Source organism: Syngnathus floridae, chromosome 11 (assembly GCF_059516105.1).
Source record: "Syngnathus floridae isolate MCC-2025c chromosome 11, RoL_Sflo_1.0, whole genome shotgun sequence".
Lineage (NCBI taxonomy): Eukaryota > Metazoa > Chordata > Actinopteri > Syngnathiformes > Syngnathidae > Syngnathus > Syngnathus floridae.
Window position 1 is genome coordinate 11065873 of NC_142423.1, and position 14141 is coordinate 11080013.

Genomic DNA, 14141 nt, shown 5'->3' on the forward strand with positions numbered 1-14141 from the left:
CTCTAATAAAGTCGGTCAGGAAATGAGAGATATGCATTCTAATGAGACAGAATAATGTATTTTGCAACCACAAAGAGGTTTTTTTTTCTATTGAAATTTCCTTCTATATTATTTTTCTATACCTAGTGTTTTTTTATTTGTAAATGAATGTTCCTACAGCCTTCCACGCCACTCTGTGTTTGACCATGCAGTTAATACAACAGTAATGCATGGCTTGCAGTATTGCCAAAGTCATGCGGTGTGAGATAATAAAAAAGACGTTGACCCGGCGTGATCTTCGGCGTGGGCGCTCATGTGCCGAATGAAAGCCAGAAGAGCAAGAGGACACTTACAATAACATTATCTCAACTTAATATCGGCCTCGGGTCATGCAGTGTGTGTCATTCCAAGCCGATGTCAATCACCAGCGATCGGCCCTAAAGGGACAATGAGTTTCCATGGGAACCCAGAGGTCAAAAGGGTCAGCTTTGATAAAATGAACCTCAACCGATCGTTACTGTCACCTCAGCCCATTGGCAGGTTTATATTGCCTGTGCTGTCATTATACGTTGCGGAGAAAATCCTTCCTAGTCCACCTCATGGGACTCTCTCGCTTTACCCCTCACTGACCCGGCGGCCATTGTCTGCACAGACTGTGGCGCCAGTGCAATAAGTAAGATTTAAGCCCCAAATGTTGCAGCTCCCAATATCTGTTTAGAACAAATGTGTGTGAGGGCACTGGAAAATGAGTATTTGTTTTTGTCTGTTATGAGTAAGTGATAGTGAAGCGCAGCTGAGGTCACAGCCACAACCAAACAGAATAAGCATCAGTTATTGTTATCTATTTTTGATTCAATTATCAAGGGGAAAATAAGGTGTGGTCCAATTTAAAAAATTGGAATACAATGGGTCATCTTAAAATATTAGAATTTCTTCAAAAAGTACATTCATGAGTGCCTGAAGTTCATATTAACTATTAGAATTTAATGACTATAATGAATTAATTTACCCAAAGTTATTTATTTTATTTTATTTTATTTTATGAGGGTATGGCTGGATACTATGCTTTCATTGCCAATCCACAATATGTGTGATTTTTTTGTATATTCAAAAACTCGTCATTCTTCTGCTGGCTACTGGACTATTGACAAATAACTAAAAATTATTGTTTGAATAGCAGTCATAAACTGTTACAGTCAATATTTGCCTTTTGATCCCCACCACATTAAACTTTGTATTGCTATGGTTAGCATCATGGTTTGTCCTATTCCGCCAAAGGCTTTAGCAAAAGCGATATCAATAAAAACCGCTCGACAAAAAAAAAAAAAAAAATCTGTGCTGCTTTCAGTGAATCTGCAAGAGTCGCTCACTGTGAGAAAAGCTGCACCTTCAAGCCGTTTTACGAGCTCCATTACAAAGTTTGTGCAAACTCAGACATAAGCAAGTCATAAAATGGGAGATATCCTCCTGGGGGAAAAGCTCACAATAGGATTCCTGCTTTGTTCTTAGGATGGACATGTGTTTATCGTGCAAAACAAAACCGCACTCCTTCCCTTGTCCTTTCTCGAAGAGGTGTGTGTGTCCTATATTCATCTGCAGCTGCACTTTTCATTCTTCCAAACGGAATTACGGTGTAGCTGTCTCTTTGGGTTGTTGCGCATCCTGCGCCAGTGAAATGTAACATAATATGAGGGCAGCTGGCTTTTCCAGAAAGGCGCTGTAATTGCTGCTGACAGTCAAGAAAGACAGCCAAATGAAGCTTGAGGTGTCCACCGAGGGGGGATGTGTCTTCACCCGCTGCGTGACAACCATGTGCAAAGACAGCTTCAATGTGATGAGCAGAAGATGAAGGAAAGCTCCACCAGGTTGTACCTGAATCCAAACCTGCAAAGGTTGTCATCATCTCATCACTGATATGCATTCATTAGCGTGTGGAATGACAACGCAAGGGCACATCCAAACACTAACGTGATTATGGTAATGAGTGCCAACAGCGAAGAGGCAAATTCATAAGAAGTAATCAAAACTCATAAATAGCAATAATGTCATTGGCGGCAGACGGGAGCTCGGCCAACGTGGTTGCTGCCATTCGGTCTATTTAATAATGGTGATGCGTGCGGCTGGAGGTTGACAAGATAATACATCATGCATGCGATATTTAGTTTTATGCCGTGTCAGCAAATCTAATTACCCAAAATGACAAGTTAACGTGTGTTTCACTTCAGCTTAAATAGACAACAAAGTACATTAAATTGATCAGGTTATGAATATATTCAAGTCCTTGACACAGATAAGATGTACTGCATTGTATTGATGAACATTGTGGGACATTTGATGTTTGCTTATGTGGGTTTTCTCGGATTTTTTTTTATGGGGGGGGCAAGTCTACAAAAAACGCTGATAAAGATTTATTGTATGATTGCTACAGATGACTTGTAAAAATACAAGAAAAATCTGTAAAAAACAAAAGTTAATTATTTATCTCGGCATATTTCAGGGGAGGCAGTGCCCCTACGGCTCCCCCTCTAGCTTTGCCAGTGCGTACATTGGCTTTTATATTCCAAAATATACATAGTAGGTTCAGGTTCACACGCAACAAGATTGCAATATGTGTGTCGCTTGCAGAATCTTGCCGCGTCAACACCAACAGCACATGGTGAACCAAATAGCAATTATGTCAGAGCCAATCAACAGTCTCGAAACAGAATTGAATGCAACCACATTGTGGAAAGGTCCCTAACGTTGTAGCCAATGAGCGTATAAATCTCTAACACTCCATATGATTAACACTTTTTGTAGCTTTCGCCAGCAAGTAGATGTACCCGTGTGAGGACTCAACGCATCCTGCCTACACTTCCTGATGTGGAAGCGTGATATTCGTGAATGTCATCACACTCAGATCATCACCACACCCTTCTCACATTTTTTTTTTTCTTTTACAAGACGGGTGCTGCTGAATTTATAATTTGCCTTCTTTTGCTCATTAGGAGCAAAGTACTGTCTTGGTGTTGATGTGGGAATTTCGCTATCTACAGTATGTGGCTGCAGTGTATGCCACTAGGTTGAAATATGTCTGCATAAAAGCGGCGTAGTGCCGATCCACTTGAGACTGGACCCTGAGGGCTGTGTAGGCTTCTTCAGAGGTGATTTTTATATGTTTCCTAGAAACTGCCCTTGAGGGACATCTTTGTTTATGTTACTTCTTATGAGCACTATGAACTCTTTTCTTCCTACCGACATTTATGCTTTTATCCTCTTGACATTTATCAACATCACTGATACCATGGGAAGAATATAGCCAAGACAAATATACGGCTCTTATAAAACAGTGGTTAAAGGCTAACGGTGTTGCAAGATCGTCTACGGTTATATCTTGAAAATATAACTACAGGATGCTTTTGTTATGAAAGTTTTACATGATGTGGATTACAAATATTTGAAAACTTAAGCTATTGTCGTGTTTAGTAGCTGACGCTATATCACTAAACCCGGTTTTGTAAACCGGGATTCATATAGTGCAGATAGATTGGAGCAGATTGAGCAGAAAATACAACATCATCACAATTCCAGTGTGGAACATGCAAGCTCGCCCTGTGGTTTAATGTCTTGTCTGGGTGTGAAAGTCATAAAGTGGTGAAAGGTTTGAGAGAAAAATCTAAGCGCTGATGGAGCTGTATTGATTCCCTGGCAATGTTCTGCAAGCTAAGTCCTCCTCTTGACAACAGCGATTGACAACTTCACGCATGTCTTCATTGGATTGTTGCTGAAGAATAATGAATCAAAAGGCCCCATTTAGCTATATGTGTATATAAATAAAATTAATAATATAAATAAAGAGATATCACTTAGCTATATGTGTGTATAGAAATTCTCTATATGCAAAAGATTATTTTCAACAGGAGCGCTTGACAGACAGAGAAAACTTATCTGAGTGCAGCTAGTGAAGTGCCACAATATTATTTTGACAAAAGGAGGTTACCGATCCCCTCAGGAATGTCTAAACGGTGAAACATTCGAAAGATTTCATCTATAATCTAACATTTTTTGTGTCCTGGCTTATGATGCACTGGCAGGCCCATTATCTGCTCCCACGGAGAACAGTAAACTTAATGACTCAGCGTAATTTCATTTTCCACTTCATTATTAATCTGTTGCTTGGCAGCTGGAGGATGAAACTTCATCAAAATGATTGGCTTTAAAATGTTTTCTTCAGTCAGTAAACATCCTGCTTGCTTGGACTGTGTTGCAATAGGGCATTATTTTATATATTTTTACAAACTACATTATCATTATCATTACACACAATGCTGCAAAATTAGTATTAGAGTAATGTTTGTCACTTTGGTGAAGCTTTATTTTTTTTATGAAAGGTACCAGTATCTCCACCAGCTGGGGTCTAATGATGAAGTTCCAAGTTATCATCCACTCTTGCCAGGCTTAATATGGTAAGACCCGCCCACTCTACACCCAAACGGTTGTTGGAGAAGACAGCGAGGATTTACTCTTAATTACCTCAGCGGCTCATCTAATTTTCAGAGCGTTTGGGTGGTCTGTTAGAAACCTGGAACGGGTCTCGGGACTGGCTGGCATTGGGCGTGATGCTGGGAGATAAATTGGGATTCCTTTTTTTAATCAGAAAGAATAGAGTCATTATTTTTTCATGTGATTATATATTGTGTGCATTAGAGATTAGGGTGGTACAGTGTCTATGATTATGAATAATTATGAATAGGTCCAACAAATGAATGTATATTAACCTCCGTCATTTGCATTTTCTTCCGTATTGAAGCCTCAGATGATTCTGGCCTCGCTATTGCACAGCCGAAAATGTTCACATTGAGTATAACAACACGAGCACACACGAGGACGAATCATTACTTCAGCCAGTGAAGCGCCTATTTTTTCATCGTAATGATATGGCCAATGGGAGGTACATATGCAAACATATTGCTGCAATGAAAATATTATAATGGTTTAAGCGGCACCGGAACAATTGGAATTTCACAGACAATTAAATTCAAAGGGCTTCCATTTGCTAAAGGAGGTTGTTACTATAACATGGATGCTGACTGATGTCAGGATTTATTGTCAACTGCGACTTCATTTGAATATACCTTGTACACACCCAAGCTGTCAGAAAGTCTGAGATAAGAGAAAGAGAGAGAGAAAAAAATCGTAGCACCTGATTAAGCATCCAGACGCATTCAGGGGACTTTATTTCACCCGGGAGGAAATTCTTGGGTGAATGTTGACCGACTGGATGTTGTCTCTGCAAAGAACAACAGTTCTTTTTAGCAAGAAGGAGACAATGGTGATGCAGGAATGGAAAAGCAGGAAGCATGCCGAGGAGGACAGGAAATAGGAAGCGCAAGCCGGAATAAACGGTGGTGAAAAATCTGGGGGGAATTTCCCTTCCTCTGACTTAAGATTCTGCCGTAAGAAATGCTTTTGTTGTTCTCGAAAGACAAAGGAGGGAGATGAAAATATCTGGCAGAAAGAATGACAAAGACAAGTTCTCATACCTGGCCTCTTATTTGTCAGCCAGGTAAGCCAACTTCCCTTTAGGAAATGGAATTATTTATCATCAAAAGAAGATTATAGTTCAACAAAGTGACGGTGAATTCCACTTCTTGGCCCAATTATTCAGAATTCCTCCTCCATCTTAAAAAAAACGTTGCAGGACCAAACTACAAAAAACAACAAAAGTATGTTTAGCAAGGTCATAGCCGGTCCTCCCCTACCGGCAGGAAGTGGCGAGCACAAGGAGTCAGTGGGGCTCTGCCTCAAAACTCAAGCTGCAGAATCGAAACATCCCACCGCATATTTGGCGGTGACCCCTTTGTGCTCACTCCCAGACACCTATCAGGCTAATATAGCTCGAAAGTACTGTTTGTTGAGTGTAAATCTAGAATCTAATTACATTGTGAGCAGCGGTGATAAATCATCGGCATCTTATTATCAAAGCGCCACAACAGAGCGACATCATCAATCACTTAACTAGACAATAACACAAATCCAGCCTGTAGCGTTCCAATCTTGCTGCACGGAATTTGGGACACGGCCTTGTGACATGTTATCATCGGCACAATCAAAACCTCTTTGGACAGGCTGACACAAAGACTTTGACTGGTAAATTGGTATGGAGTGCAAAGGTGACAAATGAGAAAATACAAGAAAAGTTGATTTTTAGGGCTCTTTTTTTTTGCTCCCCGTCCGCTGTATTTGGCTTTACACTTTGTGATGGATGGCAAGGTCATCTCAAAGGCACGGTAGTGATATTCCCAACGTCCCTGTTAAGGTGGGAGGATGACAGATGGCATTTCAATGGAATCTATACAACGATGTCAGCACTGAAGGATGTTTTGACTTCTATTCTTTGACTGCCCTATTTCAGAAAACTGTGTACATTCAGCATCTTGACACCAGCTCTAGTCATGAATGTCACAGCTATGAGATAACTGCACATGACTTTTCAATAATCAAGTGCTCTCCTGTGTTCTTTTTTTCCTGATGTCTGCCATTACAGTTGAATACAGAAATTTGACCGAGGATTTGACTAACAGGAAGTGAAAACCGAATCCCTCAAAAATCCACCTAGAGTGAAAATATGAAGAAGTCTGTCCGGATACTGATCTGCATTTTCTTTTTTTGTCCGCCATGTCCCCTGTCCCATTTACTTCACATTTCCTAAACTATTTAAAAGTTCAAACCGAATGAACAATTGTGTTTGCATGCCCATTAAAATGCATGCAAGTTCTTCTCAGGTTCATTAATCATCGTGGAATGAGAAATTAAACACAAAGGTTCATTAACTCAATGCCGACGTAGTAAATCACATACTTGTGGGAGCTATCCTCCCCACTAAAGCCATTAAGCTTAATCACAGGTTCTCAATTTTATGTCCTCCATTCACACTAAATGCCTCATGTAATTCTACACTCTGATAGCAGTCCAATGCAGTAAATCTACATTATCGTGCAACTTTATTGTGTTGCACAGCTGTTTTGTCTCACTGTTTGTTACATATACAATATAGCAATGTTTTAACAGTTTGGCAAATGCCTGCCCATAACGTGAGGAGGATTTTACAATCTCCCACTGACTGTGATTTAATTGCTGAGGCTACAAAGAATAAAATGATTGAAACTTGTATACTATGTTATTGTTTGGAGAAAAATGAGATTACTGATGGGCTGTTGCAAAACAGTTGACTTTTGCGGCAATAGGAGGCCACAATTCATACCATTGGTACCATTTGCAGTGAAAATGTCTTTGTAGGACATTTGAAATCAAATTTATTCCATTTTTTGACAATCGGATTTTCAAAATTTGGCCTCATTTGAAAGCTGGCAGATATGTTGTCCGACAGGTGTTGCATGTTCTGTCAAGTCTGTGCCACTGACCACGCTAGAAAACAATTAGAAAAATGCTGCCCCCTATTGGCTAATTTAAGGCGACACTGCAGTCAATTGACCTTGATATTAACTGTTCAGAATTCCCACTTTAAAGTCAGAATCCTGAGAATTAAGTGAGAATTCCCACTTTAAAGAGAGAATTTTGAGAGTAAAGTCAGAATTCTGAGAAAGAAAAGTCAGAATCCTGTCACCCCCCTTTTTTCGAACGCTCTGCGCGTCAGTGCGCCCTCGGAGTAGATCTCCAAACGCACCCAACCCGCAGCTGCTTGACTAAACAATGACGTCACGCTGCTACGTGGACCGGAAGCAACGACATTGCTAAAGCTTCGAGCTCACCGTCTGAGAGCGACCAAAACAATCGAAAACGATGGATTATGATGATGATACTTTTGCTATGATGACCGTGGTAGCCGACTAACGCAGTATTAATATTCTACTGACGCGATCGGGATTCCTGTCTGTCTTCATTGCAAGCTCATGACTAACGCTAATCCATACTAGCTTTAGCTAGCCTAGCTGTCAACAAATCGAGTCTGACCAAAACTGTATTTCATAACAAAGCGTTGTCACGTCCGATAAATCGCTTCGAGCAAATATGCAGACCTATTTAAAGCGACTATGCATTGTTCTTTGATTTAATCTTAAATTTACATAATAGTTAGGAACTAGCTTGTGGTCAAGATGAGTTGGTTCAACGCGGCTCACCTGTCCACTTTCGCCAAACAAGCATTAACAACAGCTCAGAAATCAATCGATCGTGTTTTGGACATTAAAGAAGAGGGCCAATGGAGTGATACAACTGTAATGCCTTATGACGGTAAGTTTTATATAACAGATGTTTAGCATCTAATGTTTACACTGTTAAATGTTTTCTTTCTTTTGGGTCAGATGTGACATTGCCTGAAAAGTTGTCATTAAGTGGTGGTTGGGGGATAACCCAGTGGGAAGCACCACCTGAAGAAAAGGTTTCAACTCCACCTTCCTCTGTGGCCATAACGACTCCTGTCACCCGCACTGTTGTGGATGAGTCCGAAAACTTTTTTAGTGCCTTCCTGCCACCTGGAGATGGGCAATGCGTCACCCTATCCCAGGTAGTGTCTGTACCCCCTACTAAATCTCAGAGACAGCCTCAGGAAAAAGAAAATAATAGAAAAAATGCTGCGATGAAGAAAGAAGTGGAGCCGGAAAAGACGGAGTCTGCTGATTCAGATCACGAATGTCAGACAGGTGGTGATGGCCAACTGCTGGAGCTTGAATGCTCACATCAAGACGCTATTCTTCTCCAGCCAGTTTCTCCTCCTGAAAATTTTGATGACCTTACGAGCAGCCCAGATGACGCAAAGACCAACACAAGCAGAGAAAAACATAACTCTGTCACCAAAGTTCCTGGCGACTCCAATGTAGAGTGGCCAGAGATTGAAACGGAATACCCAGTTGGGGAAACTCCCTCGGATTCTCCTGAACCTTGTACAGATTCTTCAGAATCTAAAAACTCTAAACATTCTGATCCACCAGCCTCCCAATCTTCCAAGGATGTACATTTGGAGCAAAAAGATTTAAAAACAGAAGACCGGCAAAGTGACACGCCTTCCCCTCCAGTTAGTGCCTTCTCTTCAGGAACATCCACCACGAGTGACATTGAAGTGCTGGACCATGAGAGTGTGTTGAGTGAGAGCTCAGCTAGCTCCAGACAAGAAACCGGAGAAGCAAAAGCTAACCTTCATTTGATGCATGGCTCCTTCCAGCTTCTTACTGCCTCTGCTTGTGGGGATTTCCCTCGCCTGGACGACTACCCAAAACTCACCGAGAGTTGTGGTTCCTCCTCAGATGCATTTGAGCGAATTGATTCGTTCAGTGTGCAGTCGCTGGATAGTCGGAGTGTCAGTGAGATTAACTCAGATGACGAGATCCCGGGCAGTCGGACGCTGGCTTCCGTAACTTCGGGCGCTCTCCCTGCAGCAGATGTTCCATCAGATGTATGCGAGAAGCAAGAAGATGGAGCGGTGGAAAGTACAAATGAGGTCAACGAGGAGAAGGAAGAGTGCTTGACCGAAAGCGAGCGGAAGGAGTCTGTCGACGATATGGAGGAGAGTGGACGGAGTGTGACGCCGGTGAATTGTGAACAACCGGAACTGCTGGCTGAGCAGCAACAGGATTCGCCGGTGCGAAATCCGGTTGAAGAGTTCGTCACATCAATCACCGAGGAGATGAAAGGTGTCTCGACGGTTCAGATGGTTGAGCTTCAAAAGGTATTTATGTCGTTTCGATAAGAGTCCTTGAGCAAAACATTTGTGGTGTAAACGCAAATTTGCACTGTTGTAGGTTATCGACGAGCTGTCGAGCCGCCTTGAGAAGCGAGAGTCTCAGCTACTAGCGGCTAGCAAGGACAAGGCGAGACTGGAAGAACAATGTGACAACCTGCGAGAGTGAGTTGAGGGCATTGGCATGCTCAGAAAACGTTGTATACTGAAAATATTACGCTAAGATGCTTTTTCTCATGTGTTCCCTCCTACAGTGAAGTTCTAACACTGAAGGGGGAGAGCTCCACAGTTCAGTCCTTGAAGGATGAATTTACACAGCGCATAGCAGATACTGAGAGGAAAGCTCAGCTGGCTTGCAAAGAGAGAGATATTGCGAAGAAGGTAATATGGGTATATTTGAGTTCTTGCTGCTAAAATAATTACATCACTAATGGGGAAAAGCTCCAGCTGATCCCAAATGTTTGGTTTAAAGTTGGCATATCTTGGCAGGAAATTAAGGGTCTGCGAGAGGAACTTGCGTCAAGACTGCACTCCAGTGTTTCGTTGGAGCTCATCAAAGAGAAAGAGGAACAGATCAGAGGCCTGCTGGAAGAAGGTAAATGCTCCATAAACACTAAATACACTAAGTTAAATAAACCAAAACAATAATTATTATGCTTTCTCCTTTTGAATGAAATGTTGCTCAGGATAACAAAGATGTTGGCCTGTCTGCATTTTACTTGTAGGTGAGAAGTTGTCCAAGCAGCAGCTTCAGCACAGCAACATCATCAAGAAACTACGTGCAAAGGAGAAGGACAGTGACACAAGACTCACCAAGCAACAGAAGAAAATTAAGGAACTGGAGGATGAGCTCAGGCATCTGCAGGAGGTGGGAGTTGAGGGCAGGGCTTCAAGCTTTTCTGCAAAGATGAAAAAATCAAAACAAGGATAGAACAGAAAGACCTAAGCACCTTACTAGAAAAGTAAGGCAAATTTTCTATCAAATGGCTTTACTGCCCTCTAGTGGCATTTTAGAGCATTACAGAAGGTGCACAAAAACACTCAATAGCATGAGTTTTTTTATGCAGCCATAATTTTTTTCCCAAGGATTGAAGTACTATATTTTGTTTTGAAAATTGTATGTAGGTGTTGGAGGGGAAGGAAGAAGTGGAGAAGCAGCACCGAGACACCATCAAGAAGCTCAACTCGGCTGTGGAGCGTCAGGAAAAGGAACACAGCAGGCTGCAGACAGATTCTGAAGATCTGCTTGAGAAGAACAGAAGCCTCCAGGCTGCTCTGGATAACTCCTACAAGTAAACAGCAGCTTGCTCTAATACATTTGGGACCAGAGTTCTTACTTTAACTCAGAGCACATTAGCCTGAGAATAAAATATTTTTGTTGTTGCTACTATGTCAGAAACTGGATGGAACAAAAACTAGGAAAAAGCCGACACACCGCCAAATATGAATATCTTGAATTTTTATGGTAATCTTCAACCATTTTGTTTGTAGGGAGCTAGCAGAGCTTCACAAAGCTAATGCCAGCAGAGCCAGTCAGGTGGAAGAGGCAGCTCTGAGTCGGGAGCTACAAGTCAAGGAGCTGCAAAGCTTGGCCCTCGAGAAGGCCCAGGAGGACGCTCGGATGCAACAAGAGGTTCTCGCCAACCAGGTGACACCCGCTTGAACTTTACTCACACGATCAAACATGGATCCCTGCCGGATCCGTTGGCTTAGTCACTGTTGTGTCGATAGTTGGAAATGCACAACAGATGGCATCAATAAGACTTCTAATGTCTAAAGTTTTATAATTTGAAAGCGCTAAATGCTCATTCAGTAACTCGTAATGTGGCGTGCAGGTGGGTGACCTGAGAGTGGCACTTCAGAGGGCGGAGCAACAGCAGGCAAGGAAAGAAGATTATTTGAGGGAGGAGATCAGTGAATTGCAGCAGGTAATGCTGTCGTGTTAGGTCTCAGCCTACAAATCTAGTTGTCTTTACATATCACTTTTTCCTACCTTTATCCACAGAGGCTCCAAGAGGCGGAATCAAGGAACCAGGAGCTGAGTGAAAGCGTTACGTCAGCAACGAGGCCTTTGCTACGTCAAATTGAGAACCTGCAGGCTTCATTGGCCGGACAAACGGCAACCTGGGAAAAATTAGAGAAGAACATCTCTGATAGGCTCGGTAAGAGTCGAATGATTTTTTTCCGAGTTATAAAAAAATATTTAAATAAATAAGACCTCTTCTTAATCTCGATCTCTCCTCTCGTACTCTCAGTCCAAGCCCAGGCGCAACTCGCCGTTGCGGTTGAGAAGGAACGTGCAGCCACGGAAGAATTGATCTCCTTTAAGTGCCAGTTGGCTTCGCTTGAGTCCCAGAATTCCCTTCTTCGCCAGGAGAAGGCCCGATTCCTGGCACTTGTGGAGACTGAGAAGGGAAGAAGAGAGAAATTGGAAGATGAAAGCAGCAGGTAGTAAAGTACAGAAAAAAAAATGAACCCATCATGATAACTGCATCTAAAAAATTCTACTGCTCATGGACTTATTTGACTATAGGGAGCGTATCGAGTTGGAAAATCTGCGAGGAGAACACAGTCGCATGCTGGAAGAAACAAAGAAAGAAAAGGTATGGTTTTGACCCCTCCACTTGACCTCTACAAAACATCTCCTTTACTTTTCATACGTTTGCCCTCTACCAGCTGCTGCTCACTAATCAACTCGAGATGGAGAAGATGAAGGTGGAACAAGAGAAGAAAAAGTACTACTTGGCACAAGAGGCACTCAAGGAAAAGGTTCGCTCCGTTCAATTTCATTTGTGTACGTTATCGTCTCTTAGCTTCTCTCACGGTGTTCCTGTTCTCTGTTGTAGCAGAAGAGCATAACTCATGACCCACCAGCTTCTTCCACGCCCACACTTTCCCGCTCTAGCTCCATAAGTGGGGCTGACAATGCCGGTTTGCACACATCTATATTTTCACAGGTACGCTAATTACACAAAAAGTACACTTACCTCAAATAGTACTCAATTAAGTATAACATTGGAGAAGTGCATACATTTTACTTTTACCAGCCATACTAATTATATAATGTGTTTTAAAAATAGTTGGATGCACTTTTGGTTGTATGTGTAGACCTTGACTTTTTTTTTTTTTACCTCCAAAGGATGATTCTTTAGACCAGACAATGGGGAACGGGAGCATGTCTGTGTCGATGAGCGGAACCAACTTGTATGAAGCGGCTCGGCTGTCCGGTGGCTCCAGCGTCATTGAGAATATGCAGTCTCAACTCAAACTAAGGGAAGGAGAGATAGCACAGTTGCAGGTAGAACATTAAAACAAGAGCGGTTTTCACAAATTACTGCCAACACTCGTCACGTTCCCCCCCATCAACACTTTGCTCTCTTGTGTCATGTTAGCTTGAGATTTCTAGTCTGGAGAGGAGTCGTGCTGCAATGGCGGAAGAGCTGGTACGGCTCACCAATCAAAACGACGAAATGCAGGAGCAGGTTACAGAAATCCCCAAGTTAAAAATTCAGCTCAAGGTGAGTCCTAACAAATATGCAACCTATTTAGGGGGATCTTGACTGCTGTATTTACTTGTCTTAATTTGCGTTTCAGGAACTGGAGCAGAGGCACAACACCATTTTGCAGATGTATGGAGAAAAAGCTGAAGAAGCTGAAGAGCTGAAGCTGGACCTTGAAGATGTCAAGAGCATGTTCAAAACCCAAATTGACGAACTGCTGAAGAACCAGAAATAAATCTATTGCACTTTGATTGTATGTGGGATATTCACAAAGTCAGACTTTACACTTTAAAAAGAGATAAATCTTCTGTATTATGAAAAATTTCATTATCGTTAACTCAATATTCAGGTTGGTGTGTGTGAATTTTCACTGTGTACTTTGCATTGTACCAATTGGTATGAAGGATACACTGATTGTACAGATAAGGAATCAAAAACAACATACTGAAGCTTTCAAGCATTGCAGAGAAGTCACCGAACGGTTCAATGAGTTTCTGGCATCAAGATCTTACCCCAACGAAGTTTTGGATTTTTAAAAAAAATATTTGATGCTATTCTAACAGCTCACAGTGGCCCAACACACAAGTTACAGTACAGTGTCATTCCCCCATCTGTAATTTTATAATACATGATTTGCTTCACTCATCTTTGCAATCGTTTTGAGGCGGTGAAGCTTTTTACACTTGCACAAATGCCTCCACGTTTTCTTGTCTGAAATATTAAAAGTTGTACAGTACATAAACATTATATTAATATTGTTTAATAGGGTAGTCATAGAAGCGTGTGCTCTATTGTTGAGATCTAAAAGTGTGGCATTTAAATTGTATAAATGTATATGAATAAATGTGGGGAAAAATCTTATTCCTTATTCTGACAACTACAGAAAGTACTTCATAACAAATTAATAACCACAAGGAGCATGGGACACATTTTACATGACGAAAATGCCGCAGGGACTGAAATTATTATCTCAATTAAGTTGTGTA

The 14141-nt window shown here is 41.6% G+C and overlaps 1 protein-coding gene and 1 long non-coding RNA gene across 3 annotated transcripts; one reads left to right on the top strand and one right to left on the bottom strand.

The window, feature by feature from the left end:
• Nucleotides 1-427: 427 nt before the first annotated feature.
• On the bottom strand, nucleotides 428-5879 carry LOC148391070 (uncharacterized). Its single transcript, XR_015861176.1, has 3 exons — nucleotides 5502-5879; nucleotides 5162-5248; nucleotides 428-1863 (listed from the first exon to the last, which is right to left on the bottom strand). It is a non-coding gene; the product is annotated as an uncharacterized LOC148391070 (long non-coding RNA).
• A 1792-nt stretch (nucleotides 5880-7671) lies between these two features.
• tmf1 (TATA element modulatory factor 1) lies at nucleotides 7672-14016 on the top strand. 2 transcript variants are annotated; one of them, XM_088388758.1, is made up of 17 exons: nucleotides 7672-8211; nucleotides 8283-9643; nucleotides 9717-9820; nucleotides 9910-10036; nucleotides 10145-10250; nucleotides 10381-10523; nucleotides 10781-10947; nucleotides 11147-11303; nucleotides 11491-11583; nucleotides 11661-11817; nucleotides 11911-12103; nucleotides 12189-12258; nucleotides 12332-12424; nucleotides 12505-12612; nucleotides 12795-12953; nucleotides 13048-13173; nucleotides 13250-14016. In XM_088388758.1, the coding sequence occupies exons 1-17, from the start codon at nucleotides 8076-8078 to the stop codon at nucleotides 13388-13390; spliced, it is 3441 nt and encodes a 1146-aa protein (XP_088244884.1). In that variant the 5' UTR covers nucleotides 7672-8075; the 3' UTR covers nucleotides 13391-14016. The 2 variants fall into 2 exon arrangements, with proteins under 2 accessions (XP_088244884.1, XP_088244883.1); XM_088388757.1 differs by having other exon boundaries at nucleotides 7673-8211; nucleotides 12502-12612.
• Nucleotides 14017-14141: the final 125 nt, after the last annotated feature.

Coding starts and splice junctions, on each gene's coding strand:
- tmf1 (XM_088388757.1), top strand. CDS start 8,076: ATGAGTTGGTTCAACGCGGCTCACCTGTCCACTTTCGCCAAACAAGCA. Junction 11,818..11,910: donor GAACATCTCTGATAGGCTCG/GTAAGAGTCGAA, acceptor TCGTACTCTCAG/TCCAAGCCCAGGCGCAACTC. Junction 13,174..13,249: donor AGTTAAAAATTCAGCTCAAG/GTGAGTCCTAAC, acceptor TTTGCGTTTCAG/GAACTGGAGCAGAGGCACAA.